Raw genomic sequence first — 22,027 nt, forward strand, 5'->3', positions numbered from 1 at the left:
CAATAAGGTAAATTTAACAAACTTAATAGATTTATCAAAAGTTAATCTTTTTAAGTACATAAAAGTATATAGCAATTTTTATATCTGAAAGGATAGTTTTACCAGCTTTTAGAGACTTCTGCGAATTTTTAATTGGGTAGTTTTCACAGCAGCATTCTAAGAAATGCCCCATTTGTCAAAAGTTAAAGATCACAAAGTGGCTTAATTTTTTATGAATATATTTTATGTTCAGAAAAGCATTTCTTCATCTTCTTCATCATCCTCATTTCATAACAATAACCAAATAATACAATAGAGATAGCTATCAAAATAAAATTGGCAGGAAAGCATGAAAACAGAAAATTAGCAGGGATCAGCAAATTGACATCAGTCTTATATAACATGTATTTTAGGATTTGTAAGTCACAGACTATCTCTGTTGCATATTCTTCAATTTCTTTTAAAACAATACTTAAAATTTATTTACTAATTGCTAGAAATACAAAATCAATCAATTAAACAACAGATAAATAAGTAAGGCTGCTACATAAGCAAAATCCCAACCAATATTCTAACAGTCTTCTTTACAGAAAGTAAAAGGGACTCTTAATAGCCAACACCATCTTGAAAAAGAACACAAATGTGGAGTACTTAAGCTGATTTCAAAGTACTTGAAACAGTGTGTACTGGCACAAGGAAAGACATATACCAATGGAATAGAAACGAAAGCAGAGAAATGAGTCCACGCATCTATTGCCAAACTGATTTTTGACAAGGGTGTCAAATCCACTCAATGGGGAAAGAATAGTCTCTTTAACAGATAGTGCTGGGAAAATTATATCCACATGCAAAAGAATGAAAGTGGATGCCTACCCAACTAACTCAAAATGACCTGAATCATTGACCTGAATATAAGAGCTAACTGTAAAACCCTTAGAGGAAAACATAGGGAAATGTTTAAGACCCTGTATTAGACAATAGATTCTGAGAATTAACATCACAAGCAACAAAAGAAAAAGCAGATAAGCTGTACTTAATCAGAATTTAAAACTTTTGTGCATCAAAGGGCATTTTTAAGAAAGGAGAAAGAAATAGACTGGGCTGAAATATTTGTAAACCAGATATCTGGATAAGGGTTCAATATCCACAATATGTAAAGAATGACCACAACTCAACAATAAAAAGACAAACAACCCAATTAAAAAATGGACAAAGGACCTGAATAGATATCAAAAAGGTAACAAATATATGAAAAGATGCAACACTATTAGCCATTAGTGAAATGCAAATCAAACCACAAAGAGAGCCCACCTGAAAGTCACTAGAATAGCTATAATTTAACATAACAAAACACTGCCAAGAATGCGGAGAAATTACAACCTCAGTATATTCTTGGGAATGTAAAATGGAGCAGCCATTGTGGAAAACAGTTTGTTGGTTCCTCAGAAAGTTAAGCATAGAACTACCGTATGACCTTAAGTATATACTTAAAAGAATTGAAAACAGAGACTCAAAAAGCTATTTATAGAGCATTATTTACAACAGTCAAATGGTGGAAGCAACCCACATATCCAACAGTGATGAAAAGACAAACAAAATGTGGTATAAACATACAAAAGACTATTATTCAGCCTTTGAAAGGACTGAAGTTCTGATATGTGCTACAAAATGGATGAACCCTGAAGACATTATGTTGAATGAACTTAAGTCAGGCATTGTGGATAGATGTATGATTCCACTTATGTGAAATAGCTTGAATATATTCTCAGAGACAAAAAATAGAGTACAGGTTACCAAGAGTTGGGGAAAGAGGGAAATGGGGAGTTATAAATAATGGGTACAGGGTTTCTGTTTAGGATAAAGGGAAAATTCCCTTAGAGTTTTCTGTATGGACTTTGTGTTATTTGTGCAATTATCCTGTAAGTTTAAATTGGTCATTTGACAAACTGATTTTCACCAAATTGATATGCTTCTGGTTAGAAAAGGGAAAAGAAAAGCAAATTCAGAAAGTAATCATGAAAAACTCTAAAGCAAGGGTACTTAACGAATGGAACCTAGAGCTACTAGAAAACTACAAGACCTGTTTTCTAAAACTGCAAGAATATTTTACACAAAGTTCATGTACATTTTACTCCTTAAAACCTAAAAAAAAAAAAAATACTTATTTCAATTAAAGAACAGGCTATTTCATTCTAAATTCTATAATTCTTCATGATACAAAATTAAGAGCTAAAAATATGCTTGTGGTAATTATTTCTCCAATTTTTTTCTTCTGTCTTCATTGCTATCTTTTATATTTTATCAGCTTTTTAAAATGTAAGGACAAAAAATTTCTAATATTTTGACTGAAAACTTCTAAGTACTACTCAATGTATTATAATGAGGATTTAGTGTTTTTCTACTACATTAATGTAGTCTTTCCTATGTTTTATTATTTTGGATACAGAATCATGGAATTTTAAGTTTAGTTCTAGCTTTGCTATAAATTGCAAGCTTAAGACCTATATTTTTCTGGATCTTAATTTCTCAACTGTAAATTTGGAACACCAGAACTTTAAAAATAAATAGGCATTTTATTTACTTAAACTAAAGATGAAATTATATTTAAACTACAGTTAAGAAAATGACATGGATCTTCAAATACTTTTATAATAAATACTGATTTAACAATGACATCCATCCACTAAATAATCAATGAGGTCAGTTTCATCAATCAGAAGAACATGGTGCCAACAAGGACCTGTAGTGTACCCACTGGCTTTTCCTGCTCCATGTCCACACACCTTGCCCTTAGCTTCTGGCAGCAGCACTATTCTAATGCTTAAAGGCTAGGGAATGGGGGGTGGGGGAGGGGAGGGATAAGATACACATAAGAAAGAGTGAGTACAATAGGGTAAAGCCAGGCAAACTACCGGCAGAAAAACATAAACGTGGTGTGTACACCCTAAATCAGAGGTTGCCAATCAATATCATACATGGTAGGAGTAGTAAAGGAGTTAAGTTTTAGTGCCACTGTGGATGAAGCTTAGAAATCAACTGAAAAACAAAAATGAGAAAGTGATGAACTTGACACCAGGACAATATACCTCTTCCACCTTTTCCCACGAGAACAAGTGGCCAGATGATAACTAAGTAAACATTTTAGAAGCACTGTTTTTTTTTGCATGGGCAGGCATCGGGAATCAAACCTGGTCTCCAACATGGCAGGCAAGAACTCTACCTGCTGAGCCACCATGGCCCACCCTGGAAGCACTTTTGAAAAAGCTTTGGAGAGCACTAAGCACTTTTGGAAAAGTTCTAGATTCCTCTTTTACTAGATAATAGAGTAGAAACACCAACTCTGCATCTATAAGATAATACTACTATTATGTACAAAAAAGATACTGTTACGATTACTTCTAATAATAAAGATAAAATTTGTTTGGGCTATACAGCTTCCATGGAGAAAAAAAATTGGATTTTATATTCTCATAACATTTAACAAGGCTCCAAAAACATTTAGGCCTATTTATTAATCTAGGGAAAAACATAATCTTTACACTTAGAACATAATTTGTATTATTACAGAGAACATAATGTATACATTGTGACTATAATTAGGATTTCCACTTTTTTGTGTTAGTAAAAAGAATTCACTTTTGGTGATCTGAGCAAGGGATGGGCAAGAGGAGGCAGACAATTTTCCCTCCCAAATAAAGTGATATCCAAATTGTGCTAGGACATTTAAGTAAATGTTTTCTTTCCAAGCAAAGAGAAAAATTACATATTACCATATTGCAACAATCATTATATAGCCAAATTTTCAAACAAAATATATTAATTAGAAAACAACAAAGAAGGGATTGGAAACAAACCTTATTTTTTCTCTTAATGCCATAAATTACCAAGACCTTTATATTTCCATGGTCAAAAGCAAAACTATCAACTGGGGCATGAAATAAATGTATACATTTCAGTGGATGACTATCAAATAAACAACAGACATTTTTGGGATGAAGATGGAGTTAAATTTAAGAAAAAAATTAACACACTTATATGGCATTAAAAATAAAACTACTGGTGCTACTACTTACCAATAAATTTCTGACATTTAAAACATTCTTCTAACCATTCTGGAGTTATTATGTGCTTTACTACAGAAATTGCTGTCAGGAACTTTACAGTGCGGGTCACTTTGCTGGCAATAAGATGTGTACATTTCTGTGCAGACTCAGCTACCTCACCGCCAAGAATATAGAGTTTCTAAAAGTTATAAACACAAGTCAGAAATGAAAAAGTTAAAAATCTATAAAGCCACAATAATAGAGTGAAATACAGATGAATAGTTATCTGAAGACAAGATTTATGAATATAATTGTCATCCATGGAAAACAGTATGACAGAAAAAACAAACTAAAAAACTTAAGGAAAAAATAAAAATGAAAATTTAATATTTACATGTCAACTGTCAAGTCTATATGAATCAAGATTAAAATTCACCATCAAATAGGAATACAAATAAATAAAATAACTCAAGGATAATACACCTCATTTCACTGTAAAGAGTAAATATGCCCACAGGTTATAGTTAAAGCTGGTATTAATGAGGGACGCTAACAAATTATCTCTATTTTTAAAAATAATGGCATAGAAATTAAATGAAGACACATGAACATATTTTATTAAATGATCTAATAACTATAGTCACATTTTAAAAGGAAATATATCAAATTGTATTAAGCATATAATAGTAATGCTTATAATTGGGTTTTTCCTTTGAAAATTAGGATATCCAATCAATATCCAATGTGCTATATATCTTACTCTTGACAACCAATTAAATATACACTCTCAACAACCCCTACCCCCAAGAAAAAAAACAAAACCAAAATTCCACAATCCCTTAGGCTGTTATTTCAAAAGGCGTATTTAAAATTTTGCTCCTATTCATTATCTAAACACATCAACAAACCACCCTTTAGCTTAACCCCACTCAAGAAAACTAATCTACTGTTTCAACCATAGAAGAAAGAACAGTCATTCCTTTAGATTAGATGCCTTTATTAAAATGACATTTTAATCTATTTGGGGAATTCCTGATATTCTCACAAGCAGTGGGGACAATGAATTCAACAAGCAGAGCCCTTGATCTTAGGGCTCACTCCACTGAAACTTACTCTTGCAAAGGAGAAGTTAAGCCTACTTATAATTATGCCTAAGAGTCACCCCCAAAGAAGCACTTTTGTTGCTCAGATGTGGCCTCTCTTTACAAGCCAACTTTGCAGATGAACTCACGGCCCGCCCCACTATGTGGACTATGACTCCCAGATGTGTAAATCTCCCTGTCAACATGGGACATGACGCCTTGGGATGAGACAGGACCAGAATCATGGGATTGAGAAAGCTTGACTGAAAAGGTGAAGACAGAAATGAGACAAAATACACTTTCAGGGGCTGAGAGATTTCAGAGTTGCGAGGTTATACTGGAGGTTATTCTTATGCATTATATAGATATCCCTTTTTATTCTGTGGTATATTGGAGTGGCTAGAGGAAGTACCTGAAACTGGTGAACTGTATTCATGTAGGTTTGATCCTTGAAGATGATTATATAACCATATAGCTTTTACAAAGTGACCGTGTGACTGTGAAATGTTGGAGTGATGCTTCCTTTACCCAAGATATGGACAGAAGAGTTAAAAAATAAGGACAATAAATAAGTAAACAATGGGGGGGTGGGGGTTAAGTGGTAAAAAAAAAGTTGAGCAGATTGCAATACTATTGCTCAATGATCAATAATATTATTGATTAGAGGTCAATAATAGGGGGGAGGGATAAGGGGTATGGGATAATTGGGTTTTTCCTTTTTCTCTTTATTTCTTTTTCTGGTGTGATGCAAATGTTCTTTAAATGATTATGGTCATGAATACACAACTATGTGATGATATTGTGAGTCACTGATTGTATACTTTGGATGGGTTGTATATTTTAAAAATAAAAATATTAAAAAAAAAGGCATTTGATATTTATGCATCAAAGAACACTGTCAAGAAAGGTAACAGAAAACCAACAGAATGGATGAAAATATTTGGAAACCACAACATATAAAGAATGATTACAAATTGGGAGACAATATTTGGAAACGACATATCAGATAAAGGTCTAGTATCCAGAATTTATAAAGAGATTGTTCAACTCAACAACAAAAAGACAGCCAACCCAATTACAAAATGGGAAAAAGACTTAAACAGACACCTACCAGAAGAAGAAATACGGATGGCCAAGAGGCACATGAAGAGATGCTCAATGTCCCTGGCCATTAGAGAAATGCAAATCAAAACCACAATGAGATATCATCTCACACCCACCAGAATGGCCATTATCAATAAAACGGAAAATGACAAGTGCTGGAGAGGATGCGGAGAAAGAGGCACACTTATCCACTGTTGGTGGGAATGTCAAATGGTGCAACCACTGTGGAAGGCAGTTTGGCGGTTCCTCAAAAAGCTGAATATAGAATTGCCATACGACCCAGCAATACCATTGCTAGGTATCTACTCAAAGGACTTAAGGGCAAAGACACAAACGGACATTTGCACACCAATGTTTATAGCAGCGTTATTTACAATTGCAAAGAGATGGAAACAGCCAAAATCTCCATCAACAGAAGAGTGGCTAAACAAACTGTGGTATATACATACGATGGAATATTATGCAGCTTTAAGACAAGATAAACTTATGAACCATGTAATAACATGGATGGACCTAGAGAATATTATGCTGAGTGAATCCAGCCAAAAACTAAAGGACAAATACTGTATGGTCCCACTGATGTGAACGGACATTCGAGAATAAACTTGAAATATGTCATTGGTAACAGAGTTCAGCAGGAGTTAGAAACAGGGTAAGACAATGGGTAATTGAAGCTGAAGGGATACAGACTGTGCAACAGGACTAGATACAAAAACTCAAAAATGGACAGCACAATAATACCTAATTGTAAAGTAATCATGTTAAAATACTGAATGAAGCTGCATCTGAGCTATAGGGTTTTTTTTGTTTTTGTTTGCTTGTTGGTTTGTTTGTTGTTGTTGTTTTTTACTATTATTACTACTTTTATTTCTTTTCTTTATATTAACATTTTATATCTTTTTCTGTTGTGTTGCTAGTTCCTCTAAACTGATGCAAATGTACTAAGAAACAATGATCATGCATCTATATGATGATGTTAAGAATTACTGAGTGCATATGTAGAATGGTATGATTTCTAAATGTTGTGTTAATTTTTTTTTTTCTTTCCGTTAATAAAAAAAAAATAAATAAAAAAAAGAATGATTACAAATTGATAACAAAAAGACAAACAACCCAATTAAAAAATGGGCAAAGATAAGAATACAGGGTAAAGGATGCTATCGTATTTTAAAACTTCACCTTCTGTGTGAGACAAAAGGAAGTGATGTTTATTTTGTACAAAATTTAAATTTTCTGTAGCACACTATCTAATTTAATCTGTTTGGTCAGTTTATTTAAATAACCTAAGTACTTTTTTGTTGCTCAGATATGGTCTCTCTCTGTAAGCCAAACTCTGTGAATAAATTCACCCACCCTCCTCCTCTACATGGGACATGATGTCCAGGAGTGCGAATCTCCCTGACAACATGGGACAAGAACTCCAGGGATAGCCTAGCCTTGGTATCATGGGATTGACAACACCTTCTTAACTCAAAGGGAGGAAAAAATGAAACAAAATACAGTTTCGAGAGTGATTTGAACAGTGAATAAAATAGTATTTGCAAAGTTTCCTTGGGGAATGGTGAGAAAGGGGGGAAATTCCACTTCCCCAAGTGCAGAATTCTTGATATTCTTACAAGCAGTGGGGACAACCAAAGCAATAGGCTGAACCTCCAATCCTGGGGTTTGTTCATATGAAACTTAACCCCACAGAGGATAGGTTAAGCCTACTTAAAATTAGGCGTAAGAGTCACCCCAAAGAGAACTTCTTTTGTTGCTCAGATGTGGCTTCTCTCTCCCAGTCAACTCACCGCCTCCCCCTCTCTTACATGGGACATGACTCCCAGAGTTGTGGACCTTCCTGCAACATGGAACAGAAATCCCAAAATAAGCTGGGACTCAGCAGCAAGGGATTGAGAAAATTTTCTACACCATAAAGGGGTAAGAGTGAAATGAGACAAAATAAAGTGCCAATGGCTGAGAGGTTCCAAACAAAGTTGGGAGGTTATCCTGGAGGTTATTCTTACGCATTAAATAGATATTGCCTTGTTAGTTAAGATATAATGGAGAGGCTGGAGGGATCCGCCTGAAAATGTAAAGCTGTGTTCCAGTAGCCATGTTTCTTCAAGATGACTGTATAATGATATAGCTTTCACAATGTGACTGTGTGATTGTGAAAACCTTGTGTCTGATACTCCTCTTATCTACCTCATCGACAGATGAGTAAAACATATGGAATAAAAATAAATAATAGGGGGAACAAATGTTAAAATAAATTTAGTATATTGAAATGGTAGTGATTGATGAAAGGGAGGGGTAAGGGGCATGTTATATATGAATTTTTTTCTGTTTTCTTTTTATTTCTTTTTCTGAGTTGATGCAAATGTTCTAAGAAATGATCATGATGATGAATATATAACTATGTGATGATATTGTTAATTACTGGTTATATATGTAGAACGGAATGATTATATGTTAAGAATGTTTGTGTCTGTTGTTCTAGCTTTAAAAAATTAATTAAAACAATAACCAAAAAAAAACATTTTCAGGGCTAAGAAATTTCAAACAGAGTCAAGAGATCATTCTGGAGGTTACTCTTATGCAAGCTTCAGCCAGATATTGCGAATTACCACAGTATGCCAAGCTCTAACCTAAAAACCCTGAAAAGCCTTAAGAATTCCTGGGCTCTACTTAAGACCCTATAATAAAGTATTACTTATTAAGTTTATCTTTTTCAGAAATTTAAAGCTTCCAGATAGCTCCAATGCCAGATGAGCCCTTAAACCCAGCGGTGCCAGTCTCTTTAAGACCATCAACCAGTTCCATCCCTATCTTGTATTGTTGAAACCCCTTTTCAACATGAAGAAGTTAGAATGGTCATTGCTCAGATATCCCTGAGGATTTAGAGAATGATTAAATGAGAGGGAGGAGTTGTAACTGAGAAGTTAGGATTTAATAAATGATTATGACTACTAACTTGTTATATAAATATTCTTTTTAGCTCCTAGTGTATTAGAATAGCCAGAAGGAAATACCTGAAATTGTTAACTGTAATTCACTAGCCTTAATCTTTGACAATGACTGTGTAACTATGTAGTTTTTATCTTGTGACCACGTAATTGTATAAACTTTGTGACTGACACCCCCTTTATACGGTGTATGGGTAAATGAGTAATAAAATAAAGGCATGCATGAAAAAACTGCATGTTGGGAATAGGGAGAAAAATACTTCTATGTAAACTAGGGACAACAGTTAATAGTACTACTTTAATAATCCTTCATAAATTGTCCCAAATGTAACTTCTGTCAAAAAAAAAATAGAAATAATTGAAACACAGGGAGAGCAGAATAAGAATGTGGGCCTTTAATTCTGTATAGCTTAATGTAATGCCTGGATATATCCTAGAACATATTAAGCGGATAATCAAAAAGAATTAGCAAAGTCCCTCAAAGGATAAGAGACAAAATATAGAACTATTAAATTTTACTGTCAGGGAATACCCGATACTGTGTCAAACATTAGGGACACCCAAATCAATAGGCCAAGTCCTTGATCTTGAGGCTTACTCTTGTGAAACTTATGTAGATTGCAGAGAAGCAGAGAAGCTTAGACTATCTACAGGTATGCCTAAGAGTCATCTCTGGAGGACCTCTTTTGTTGCTCAAATGAGGCCTCACTCTCTCTAAGCCGAACTCTGTAACTGAAATCATTGTCCACCCTCTACGTGGGACATGACATCCAGGGATGAAAGTCTCCCAGGTGGCATGGGAGATGACTTCCAGGGATGAATCCAGCCCTGACATTGTAGGACCAACAATTCCATCCTGACCAAGAGGGGAAAGAAGTATAACTAATAAAATATCAGCAGCTGAGAGAGTTCAAACAGAGTCAAGAGGCTGCTCTGGAGGTCACTCTTACGCCAGCTGCATTTAGACATTGAAACCTATCACAACTTGCCAAACTCCAACCAAAACCATTCTAGCCAATCCTAAAGAACACCTAGGGTAATATATAAGATTCTACAAAGGTTTCATGTACTAGGGTAACTTTCCAGAAACCTACAACCTCCAGATGAATCCCTGGACCAGATAAATTCTGAAACCTGGAGGACCCAGCCTCTATAGAATATCAGGTAGTTCCATCTCCCTACCCTGTATTACTGACATGACAGCCCCTTTCAATATATACAAGTTAGACTGGCCATAGCCCAAATACCCCAAAAGAGTGGGATAGAAAGATCAAAGGTGATGGTGGAGTTATACAAAGAAGGTAGGGTTTAACAAACGAATATGATTGCTGAACTATTAAACTGGTATCGCTTTTAGTCTCTAGTATCTTAGAGCAGCTGAAGTAAAAACCTAAAATTGTAGAATTGTAACTCATACCAAATTGATATCTGTTCTACAACTAATTGTGGTACAATGCTTTTAAATTTATTGCTTTTTTTGTATACATGTTATTTTTCACAAAAAAGAAAAAAGTCGATTGTGATGATAAAAAATATTTATTCCTTCTGGTCTCCTATATTCTGCAACAGCTAGAAGGAAAAATCTGAGATGATGGTACAGTAGCTCATGACAAACTCTTGGATCTGTCCTGTAACTACTTGTTGAAGAGTGCTTTGAAAACTACTGCTTTTTTATTTCTTTGCTTTGTATACATATTATATAATAAAAAATATTTTTTAAAAATTAGCAGAATTACAAAAAAGTGCTATCAACTGTAACAAATTTTCCACACCAATGCAAGTGTTGTTTGGGGGGGGAGGAGTGTATGGGAATCCTATATTTTATGCATGTTTGTTCTGTAAACCCACAACTTGCCTAAAAAAATTTTTTTTAATTAAAAAAAAAATGGGCGAAGGACTTGAGTAGACATCTCTCCAAAGATATACAAACATCTGAAAAACATATGAAAAAAATGTAACATTAGCCATTAGGGAAATACAAGTCAGAACCATAAGACGTAACTTTACAGCCACTAGAATGGCTGTAATTCAAAAATTAGAAAATTAATGCTGAGAATGGAGAAATGGAACCTTAGCGCATCATTGGTGGGAATGTAAAATGGTACAGTTGCTACAGAAATAGTTTGGTAGTTCCTGAAAAAGTTAAACACAGAACTGCCATCTGACCCACCAATCCTGCTTCTAGGTATATACCTAAAAGAACAGAAAACAGAGACTCAAAAAAAATTTGAATACCAATGTTCATAGATGCAATATTCACAACAGCTAAAGGTAAAAGCAACCCAGTTTTCATCAACAGATGAATGGAAAAAAAAAATGTGGTTTATATATATAGCAGAATCTTACTCAGCAATAAAAAACAATGAAGTATTGATATAAGTGAAAAGTAGATGAAACTTGAAGACATCATATTGAGTGAAATAAGTCAGACGCAAGGACAAATATGATATGATCTCATTATAAGAGAAACTTAGAATATGCAAATTCAGATAGAAAGTAGAATACAGATTATCAGAGGCCAGGGGAGAAAAAATTGGAGAGTTATTGTTTCCAATAGACACAAAGATTCTGCCTGGGGTGAAGAAAAAGTTTTGGTAGTAGATGGTGATGATGATATCTGATAATACTGTTAACGTAGTTATCATCCCTGAATTGTGCAGATGAAAATGGGTAGAACGGAGAAAAACGATATTTGAGTAGTCTTGCAAATGTTTACATATCTATAAAAGTAGTTCTATTTATATTTAAAAAGTCTACTCATCTGATAGTATTTTCCTACTAATAAGAAAGGAAGTATCTAAGTACAAAATAATTCTATAGAACAAGTCACTAATAACCAAGTAACTAATTACCATAAATACTATTACAAATACTTTATACTTTATAACACTACAAAAAAAATACTCTAGATTAAATGTTTAATAAACAGCTAACCCAAAGCAAAATATAGAGAAAGGGGCGGGCAATCGTAGCACAGTGTTAGAGTTCTTTGCCTGCCATGCCAGAAATCCAGGTTCGATTCCTGGTGCCTGCCCATGTCAAAAAAAAAGACAGAAAGAAATATGACTTAAAGTAGAATAAAATTTCACCTTAATATACTGTTGAACTTGGACAGGCTCAAATCCAGTGAAAAGCACAAAGGGGGTCAATTCTGGTGTTAATTTTTTAGTGGGAGGTGGTATATCTTCAATTCTATAGAATAAATACAAAATACAGTGATCTTATCATTTACGTAAATATTTTATTTAGAAAACAAAATAATTTAATAGCTTCTATGTTTTTTTTCCCTTAAGAGAAAAAAATACAAGTTGCCCATCCTGTGTGATTTAGCAGCATTTACACAGTCACCCCCAGAAAAGACAATATCTGAAACCTCCAAGGGAAGCAACCATTTAAATACCTATGTTCAAATCAATATTTTCCTCATCAATTTCCTCCTATGGCTTTAAAAAGAAGGAAGACATCATAGCCATTCTTTTACATTTCACTGATTTTGTTAGCTTAACTATTATGAGTGGCTATTCATTTTTTATATATACAGTTTTTAAAATAGTCTTTTATGACATAGGCCACTCCTTTTTTTCATGTTCACACATGCCAAGAAGTGTCCCTAGTCCTTCGAGTATCTTTTACCAATTCTAGCTCTTTGCCTTCTACCACCCTCTGCTGCTTTATAGCAGAAGATGTAAAACTGTTTTATGTAAGCACGTATTTTAAATGAAACCTTTCAAGTCTTTTACATCTCCCTTGAAGTTTTTAAAACCTATTTTTCAACTTATATTTAAATGAGACAGTCCAGGTAAATTTTTTTTTAAGTTTATTTGTAGAATTTTGATCACAGACTTAAAAAAGGAAAACCAGGATTTTACAAAAAATTCAGCAATTCTGTTTGGACGCTCTGGATACAGAGAAAGATGAGGAACGGGGAAGAGAAAAAAGATAAAGAAACTCGTTAACTGCTATTTAGAAGCTAATCTGTACTTCACCAAATACAGGTTGGAAATAGAGGAGTTTTTAAAAAGCAAGGATAGAGAACAAAGCTTCTTTGTTATGCTCCTCCATCTGCTATGCCTTGCTAATTAAGTTATTAGCAAGATTTCATTAACTAACCAGTATCGGCAGATCATGTCTTTAACAGGTTCTATTAGGTGTCTCAGAGCCTCCAGTTCTAGACCTCACACCCCAATTTCAACCACTTCAGCTTATGTTTTACATATTAGGGGTTTCTGGTAAGAATTTGTTTAAAGAAAAAGATTCAATATTTTTAAAAAGAAATATACTGTTCTATATAATTATTCACTATCTATCCCCAGCAATAAAATGAGACATAGCCACAATAAATTTTTAAGCAAAAATCAAATCCTTTGAAATCCTAATTACAGTGACAACTTTCCCCAATTGTTGCCAATTTTCTACAATACACATGTGAAAAATAAACAACCATAAAAAAGTAAGCTGATTATTCATACCTGGCTCTTTTAGAAGAAGGCTGGATATTAGTAACTTCATTCTGTTTCAGTTTGGGAGGTACTCTTAAACCCTGCAATTAAAATATTATTTACTTTAAAATCAATAATCTCCCAAGTTAGCTTCAAAAGATTTAGGCAAAAAAAAATCAAACTAATCACATATGAGAATCAAACTCTTCACCTAAACAAAACTATTATTTGCCTAAAAAGATACTTGAATAAGGCAAGCCAGGATTAGAAGTTAATTATTCCAAAGAGGACCTCAGTATCATTTTTAGTTTTTCTTCTTAATTCACCAAATTCTATCAGCCCTTTAAAATACTTTCATCCCTTCTTTTCCTAACCTCATGTTACATATGTAGATAGACCTCAACTTCAAACTTTCCAAGACAGTTTGTATTTCAAATATATCATTCTATGTTCCACTATGGAATTTGGAAAACATAATCATTGCAATCACATTCTTCTATAAAAATAAAGACCATTCTTAAAACAGAAATTTTACCTATCAAGTGGCACAAAAGGTATTAAATGACCATCAGATTGATACTACTACTAAGAACAAAACAAGGTACTGAAATTCATGCCCTGTGTCTCAGAAGAAGAACCCACATTCACTACAAACAAGAATGAGTTTCTGACCTTGGAGAAGAAAGTCATGCCAAGCAAGAGAAAGAGAGAAGGAAGAAGACAGTTCTTCCTTCTGTGATCTCTACCACAGTTAACTTCTCTTATTCATCTTGTTTTCAATTTGAAAACTCAGAGGTTCTTTTAAAAAGATATTTCATTTTTGTATGTTTTACTACTTAAAACAACTACCTCTCAATCATATTAATTTACCTTAACTACCATTTACATTTTCTAACCATATCTAGAAAACCAAAAATAAATATAAGCTTGTCCACATAAAATATGTGAATTCAATTACCCCTTTGAAATCTACAGGAGAATCAAGCTTTACAAAAACTTGAGAGAAGGTTCACATTTTTTCTTACTATCACCTTTATAAGAAAACAACACTTCTGTTAGATTTGGCTCTTCCACATCACTACAAGACTTCTTTCTTGAGAAATATGAGCTATCATATTTAGGGCTCCAAATAACTTTAACAGAAACACATGGTGGGATATACAAGTAAGGTAAACTGGCCTCCTAGTCGCTTAGATTTTGAGCTTTTAATTACTGATACAAAGCCACAGAAAAAAGCAACATCTGGAGGACTTAACACAATTTCAAAATACAAGCCACATGTCTGAGAGCAGACGAACACCAGTGACTATTCTCTCAACTTGATCTGAAAGCCAGCCACCATAAAATTTCTTTCACCCAAATGAAGTAGGAGAATATTTGCTTTTGTTGATGTATCAGAGCTGGTCATGGTTTACTAAAATCATAATATTGGTTTATGCTAAGAAAAAATACATATACGATCTCAGTAGCATTAAGGAAACAAGACACCAGCCTACAGGCTGCCTGAAAGACTCTAAATGATTATCATCAGTTTAAAGATTAGACTTGGAAAATGAGTAAGGAAGTAGGTCAATAATCAGAAAATAGGCTAACTGTTAGTTGGTAATCCTGATAATAACCTTCTCACTTGTTTAAAGTGAGTACAAACTTTAAACTACCTTTCTCTTTATACGATGGAGATATTATGAAAAATCAATGAATAAATGAAGATGAAAGTATATTATTTAAAAAACAATACAGGTCAATATATATAAATATATATACAACATGTATGTAAACATAAAACCTTTAAATTACATTACTACCAAGCAAACAATGAAAATATTCTCACAATGCTGGCATGCAGTTAAATGGTGCCAATTAACAGTAGAAAAATTAAGAGAAAAATTATTGAAATGGTCTTGTAACTTAAGAGATACTAATGAGGAAAAACAGTTGCTCAGAAAAAACAATGTTCTACTCATATGGTACAGTTGAGAATGTACCCACCCACCCATCCCACCCCCAACTTAAAAGACAGCCCTTCCTTGTTAAGTTTTTTAACTAAAAACCAATGGCATTCAGACTTCTAGAATAGACTATCTTGAAAAGCAGATCAGAGACCACAACAAATGTGATGTGATATCAAACCTAGGAATACCAGGAAAACATATATCTTTATTACAATGAGATATAAGACTCCTTTAGTTCTAATCTGTGGCCTATGTAATAGGCCACATAGAGCAATCTTTAGCTTTTAATGACTGTTCTCAAAGTTCTAGTCTTTCTAACCCTATGGAAAACACAAAGTAGCCTTATGATTTTATACTGTTCTGCTATTCTTTAAGCAATCATACAGTTCTTTGATGTTCCCTAGGGAATATAATTACTAATAGGAGAGAAATCAGATAGGGACTTTAAAATAACATCCAACTTCCCCCAAGTAATCCTCCTCACGTGTTTGTATATATATGAATAACTGACAATAACATCATCAATAATTAAGATTTAAAAACACTATACTAAACATTTTGTGGTAGAAGAAGACGATATAGCCTCCATTTATCATGTTGACAAATTCCTAAAAGAAGTTTAAATTTAAAAATCAACATTCTTCCTGCTTATTTATAATAAAGTAATATCCAAAGTAAGGTTATTAACTTAACATACCATCAACAACTCTGCTGACACTTTTAATGGAACTCTCCAAGCATCTAAAGAGAGAAATATGTTATTTTTACAATGACATACTGCTTAAAAAGAAAAGGCTTTTAGTAAAAGCCTTTTCTGGGGCTGGTAACAAACAGGTGACAAAGCTGATAACACTTAATAGGGATAAATGTAAGTACTATACTTAAAACTTTTCCAATATAAGATCAGAAATAGCAAATTGTCCTGCAAAAGCTCTCAAATGAATTTAGTTTACTGCACATTATTTATGTGAAGCAACACTAAGAAAAACAACAAAGCAAATGATGTGTCCAAATCAACAGTATCCATCATCACGCTGCATGCTATCTAGTTAGACCACTTCTAGAATACTGCATCCATTTCTGGGTATCAACGTGGTCTCTAAAAAATTTGTTATGACCAGAGGTAGCTAACACGAAACGCAGGCAGAGAAACCTCATCAAATAAGGGGTGGGTGAAAGGACCAGCACATTTACCCTTGTGGGATAGAACAGACATCATGATGATGTTTAAATACTTAAAGCCAGATATCTGTGAAAGAACTAGTAGTTTTTATAATAATTTCCAAGTTGAAGTAAAACCAACAGCAGATTAAAACTCAAAATGAAGATCTTTCTCATGATTAAAGCTATCCATTAATGGAATGGGCTTCCTTAAAAAAAAGTTAAAATAGAGGACAAACGATCATTTTTGAATAATGCTCAATTTAGTAAATGAAAAATTTAAATTAAGTGTGGTAACATATACAGTGGGGATAATAATCACTTATGTCGATTTTGAGAACTGAAATAGGGAGCAGAAGGCATGCATACTACCACCTATCTTACAATGCATATGATGTCCACAACACAACAGCAATTCAACGCAGGTATTACAAATACAACATCAATGCAATCCAGGTATTACAATGACAAGGAAGAGACATCAATTTTAGCTTGAAAGAGAAAGAAAGCAGGGAACGTGTCATAGCAAAGAGCATTTTGTAAGGATAATGCTTGAGAGACAAGACCAAAAAGACTAGAAAGACAAGTCTAAAAAGGCTTCCAAATGTTCCTTCCATCTCTAATGGTCTATTAAAGCAAACAAAAATGCCAAACCAACAAAATTTCTGGGGTAGAATCGGAGAAGAAGAAGAAACAGTATGAAAAGGAAATTAAAAACAGATTAGAAAGCTAAGGCCAAGCTTGTTGGTTAGTATAAAGGTGGTGGAAGCATTTCTAATACTTGTAGAAGAAGAAATGAAAAAGGGTCTTTTATATTTCTGGCAGAAGTTTAATCAAATTTTACCTCAATAGTGCTGCAACGGCACAATAATACCTAATTGTAATTATGTTAAAACACTGAATGAAACTGCATCTGAGCTATAGTTTTTGTTTGCTTGTTTGTGTCTTTTGTTTTTTTTTCTTTTTCCTTTTCTTTTTATTATTATTATTATTTTTATTTTTTTCTCTATATTAACATTCTATATCTTTTTCTGTTGTTTTGCTAGTTCTTTTCCTAAATCAATGCAAATGTACTAAGAAATGATCATGCATCTATCTATGTGATGATGTTAAGAATTACTGATTGCATATGTAGAATGGAAAGATTTCTAAATGTTGTGTTAAATTTCTTTTTTTTCTTTAATTAATAAAAAAAAAAGTGCTGAAACAAAACTTACTCAAGAATATCGGAAAAATTTGTTTACTTAAATAAAGTTTTAGCATGTGAAATTCCACTTACCTAAAAGATTTAAAATTAAATGCTGAGTAGGGGCAAATGGATCCTGTAGACTGAATGCTGTATAACGACTATACTGAATTTGCCTCAGAGCTTCAAAGTTTCCAAGAAGAATGTCACCAAGCCACTGGGCATTTACGCATGGTATCCTCCACTCTTTGGCTTTTTCATACTTTAAACCAGTTGGTCTTTTTTTTTTTTTTGAGGAAAGAGCACAGTTATTAAATGTTAGATATCAGAGTTGTCTACTGTTTGAATTTATGTTTACTTTCAACAGTAGCCAATAAAAAACCACTTTTTTCATAATAGAAATGGCAGGTTTATCTTAGTAAAGTTAACAATAATCATTGGCTGGTAATTAAACGTATATTTCAAGGTTCCTACTGGATTATAAGACAAACTGCAAATATAATTTCTCTTAGTTCTACATTTATTTTATCATCTTCAATTTCATTGTATTTAGTAACTGTTCTTAATTCACCTAATTTCATGAATTCAAATGTTTTATAGATATTTCTGCTAACAGTATCATTAAAATCATTGCTATTCTTTTAATAGATTTTATTTTCACATACAAATTTTCACCAAAAAGCCATGACAAGGTAAGAAATATAAAATTGTTGAAATAGCCATTACATTGTACATAAATTTAAGATTATGTAATTTATTTCACCATTTTGCTTACTCTTTACAGATGAGGACTGTGTTGCTGCGGCATAGATAACCTGTATATTTGGCACCTGCCAAGTAAGCCATTAACTTGAGGTCATCTCTGTCACTGTCAACAAATCCAGTCACGGAAATAATCTTAGGAGAAAAAAAGAAAAATAAGGTTAAAAAAAAGACAAATTCAAACCCAAGTCCTATTTCTTTCACTTTTTTAATTGTTACATAAACACACACACATACATAAACACATACAGCATATTCATCCATTTTTTTATATAACAGCAGTCATCGGTAATATTTCTAAGAATTTCAAAGCCAGAACTATATTAAGGGGAGAGGGGAAAAAAACAAAGGAATACACAATACTAAATATGGGAAAACCTTTTATGCATTAATATGACATTATTAATAAATATTTGTATTAATAAATAATTTATTAGCAATAAATGTCATATTAATATGACATTGCTCAGATAATTTTAATGATGTTATTTTATTAAGTATATACTCGTTAGTTCTTCACTCTCCGTACTGATCATAAATTTTAGAGCATCTAAAATTATCCACAACTATAAAGCTGATTCCTATAGCAGTGTCCTCTGGTGTAAAACATTTGATTTATTTTAGAATTTTAAACAGTGTAAAGACCTTGGAAAATCAAATACCTACTATGTGAAAGAAATAAAAGTAAGTAAGACAAATTTATAATGTTCAACCATAAAGGCCAAAGTACACATAAAAATACTAATTCAAAAGTCAACACAAGAGACATCAAGTCAGTACAAGATTATAAGCCAAAGAAAGAGAACTATTAAAAGACAAAACAACATAATTTTCCTTACATGCTGTGAGCATGGTTTTCCTCCTGGTGGAAATGCCACAGGAAAATGAAGGGCTCGATGAGGTGGTACCATTTTCTTCTTTTTTAAGACTGCATTTAACCAATGTGCGGTGATGCATCTCTTCCTTTCTCTTATTGCCTATCAATCACAAAATATAGGTTTGTTGTTTTTGAATCTTTGCTGTAGAATCAAGTACAAAACTGTAAAATTGTATAACTGCAATTCCATCTTCATTGGAAGTCCCACAAATATGAGAATTCCATGAAGTTTAGCATTTAATCTATTAATGTGACAAATTAAAACAGTATAATTAGTTAATTTTAACAAAATCTGAAAAACGTTACTATCTATATACAAAGGGGAATGGGGGAGGGGCAGGTGGGTGGGGAGTAAACAGTTTTACAACAATTTTAAAAGCAACTTTAATCATAGAATGAGCTAACATTTATGATCATCAAAATTAAAATTCCCCCATAAGAACACAGAAGGCTCTGCATATCACCAGTCAAAAAATATATAATTGTCCACCTAAAAGTAACCACAGGAAGAAATCTGCAAATATTTCTACATTTTTAGTTGAAAAGTGGATACAATAAAATGGTTACTCTTTAAGAGAGGCTTCTGGAAGGTCATTTATCACATACCCCAATAACATCAGTTTGGCTACAAATAAGAACATCTTTAAAAAAAGAGAAGACATACAACCCCTGAAAAGAAAGGAAGGTGCTATTGAGAAGGCTTATGTCCCACTAGTATTAGAGAAGCTCTGTAGAGTATTCTATACTTTCAAGGCCTTGCTTGTAGTCTTACAATGATAAAAATCCTACTTCTACCCATTATTTATCAGTGTTGCTTTGATATGAACTGGAAGAAATGTCTACCTTTTTTATTAGTATCACCTGGGAATGTTCCTTCTTTCTCCATTTCTCAAAGACATAAAGATTGCGCTCTATTAGGTTATCTATCCTACCAAGGAATCAATGAAAATTAATAATAAACAACTCTCCAATTCTTTGAGGCAGATAAAAGTCTTTTCCAAAAACAATTACTAGAATCTTAAGACTGTATATTAAAACGTCATAAAATGACTTTGTTCACAGTCATAGTTTAGATTATTTTACTTACCTGTGCATACATACTACTGACTTGACTTTCACACAGAAGGTGTGTACATCTACTAGTGAATGTAGGGTCCACAGTGCCACCATGTGCTTGAATTATCTACATATAGAAAGTCATAATCAATTTTGATCATTCAGGAGAATAGAGTAAAAGAATAATTTCAAATAAGACAGGTATTAAAAAATTCACAACATATATACATAGTATATTCCCCCAAAGCGCAAAAGATACATATCAGCTATATTTATGCACTATTCTGCCCAGCACTACAAAATGACAATGAACTCCAGTCCTCATTTAACTGAATTTACAGGAAGAGAAGAAAAATGGAATACTTTTCTTCTAAAAGAAGGTTTTGGATCAGATAATTCTATGTTGTGGGGGTTGCCTACACATCATAGGGTGTTTGGAAGAATCCCTGACTTTTACCCACTAGATGCCAGTAGCACCCTACTTCTGACAAGTAAAAATATCTTCAGACATTGCCAGTAGTACCTGGGGGAGGAAAACTGACCTTGTAATAACCACTATTCTAGAAGGAAAACAAACAAAAAATCTATATCTGAAAGAAGTAAGAGAAAATCATAGATATCTTTTTAAAAACATTTATTCAGTTTTTTGGGGGGAGGGGATGGGGATCTAATTTTGCAACCTGATTTTGGTGTTATATGGCACTATGCATTTTCAAAATCCAAAAAATTATATCATAAAAAGGGAGACTTTTTTTTAACTTTTTTTTAACTTTACTAAAGTTAAAAAAAGTTAAAAAAGACTCTCCCTAGCTTCTAAGACCTTGTACCAAAGCAAAAGGAACAAAAGAGAAAAAAATATATAAACAGGAACTCCTCAAGACTGAACACTTCTGTGCTTCAAACGATTTTGTTAAAAAGGTGAAGAGGAAGCCAACTCAATGGGAGAGAATATCTGGTAACCACATATCTGGTAAGGGTTTGATATCAAGTATATATAAAGAAAACCTACAACTCAATAATAAAAGGACAGACAACAATTACAAAATGGGCGAAAGATCTGAATAGACATTTTTCCAAAGAGGAAATATAAATGGCTAAAAAGCACATGAAAAGATGTTCATCCTCATTGCTATTAGAGAAATGCAAATCAAAACAACAATGAGATATCTCACAACTATAAAAATGGGTGCTATTAAATAGGAAACTACAAATGTTGGAGGGGATGTGGAGAAACAGGAACACTTATGCACTGCTGGTGGGCATATAAAATGCTACAGCCACTGCGGAAGACAGTTTGGCAACTCTTGAGGAAAGTAAATACTGAGTTGCCCTACTACCCAGCAATTCTACTACTCAATATATATCCTGAAGATGTGAAAGCTGGGACACAAACAAACATTTGCACACTGATGTTCACAGCGCATTATTCACAACTGCC

At 33.3% G+C, this 22,027-nt stretch overlaps 1 protein-coding gene across 4 annotated transcripts in view; it reads right to left on the reverse strand.

Annotated features, from left to right (window-relative positions):
- PAXIP1 (PAX interacting protein 1) overlaps positions 1 to 22,027 on the reverse strand; it is a 95,133-nt gene that overhangs the window by 9,578 nt on the left and 63,528 nt on the right. For all 4 annotated transcript variants that reach the window (XM_077150960.1, XM_077150934.1, XM_077150941.1 and 1 more), the window contains 8 exons: positions 20,621 to 20,716; positions 19,496 to 19,633; positions 18,670 to 18,791; positions 17,988 to 18,172; positions 16,245 to 16,288; positions 13,626 to 13,696; positions 12,246 to 12,348; positions 4,053 to 4,221 (listed from right to left, as the gene is read on the reverse strand). In XM_077150960.1, coding sequence (XP_077007075.1) covers positions 4,053 to 4,221; positions 12,246 to 12,348; positions 13,626 to 13,696; positions 16,245 to 16,288; positions 17,988 to 18,172; positions 18,670 to 18,791; positions 19,496 to 19,633; positions 20,621 to 20,716 — 928 coding nt within the window. The remainder of the gene's footprint in view (positions 1 to 4,052; positions 4,222 to 12,245; positions 12,349 to 13,625; positions 13,697 to 16,244; positions 16,289 to 17,987; positions 18,173 to 18,669; positions 18,792 to 19,495; positions 19,634 to 20,620; positions 20,717 to 22,027) is intronic.

The sequence above is a fragment of the Tamandua tetradactyla genome, chromosome 1, assembly GCF_023851605.1.
Source record: "Tamandua tetradactyla isolate mTamTet1 chromosome 1, mTamTet1.pri, whole genome shotgun sequence".
Classification (NCBI taxonomy): Eukaryota; Metazoa; Chordata; class Mammalia; order Pilosa; family Myrmecophagidae; genus Tamandua; species Tamandua tetradactyla.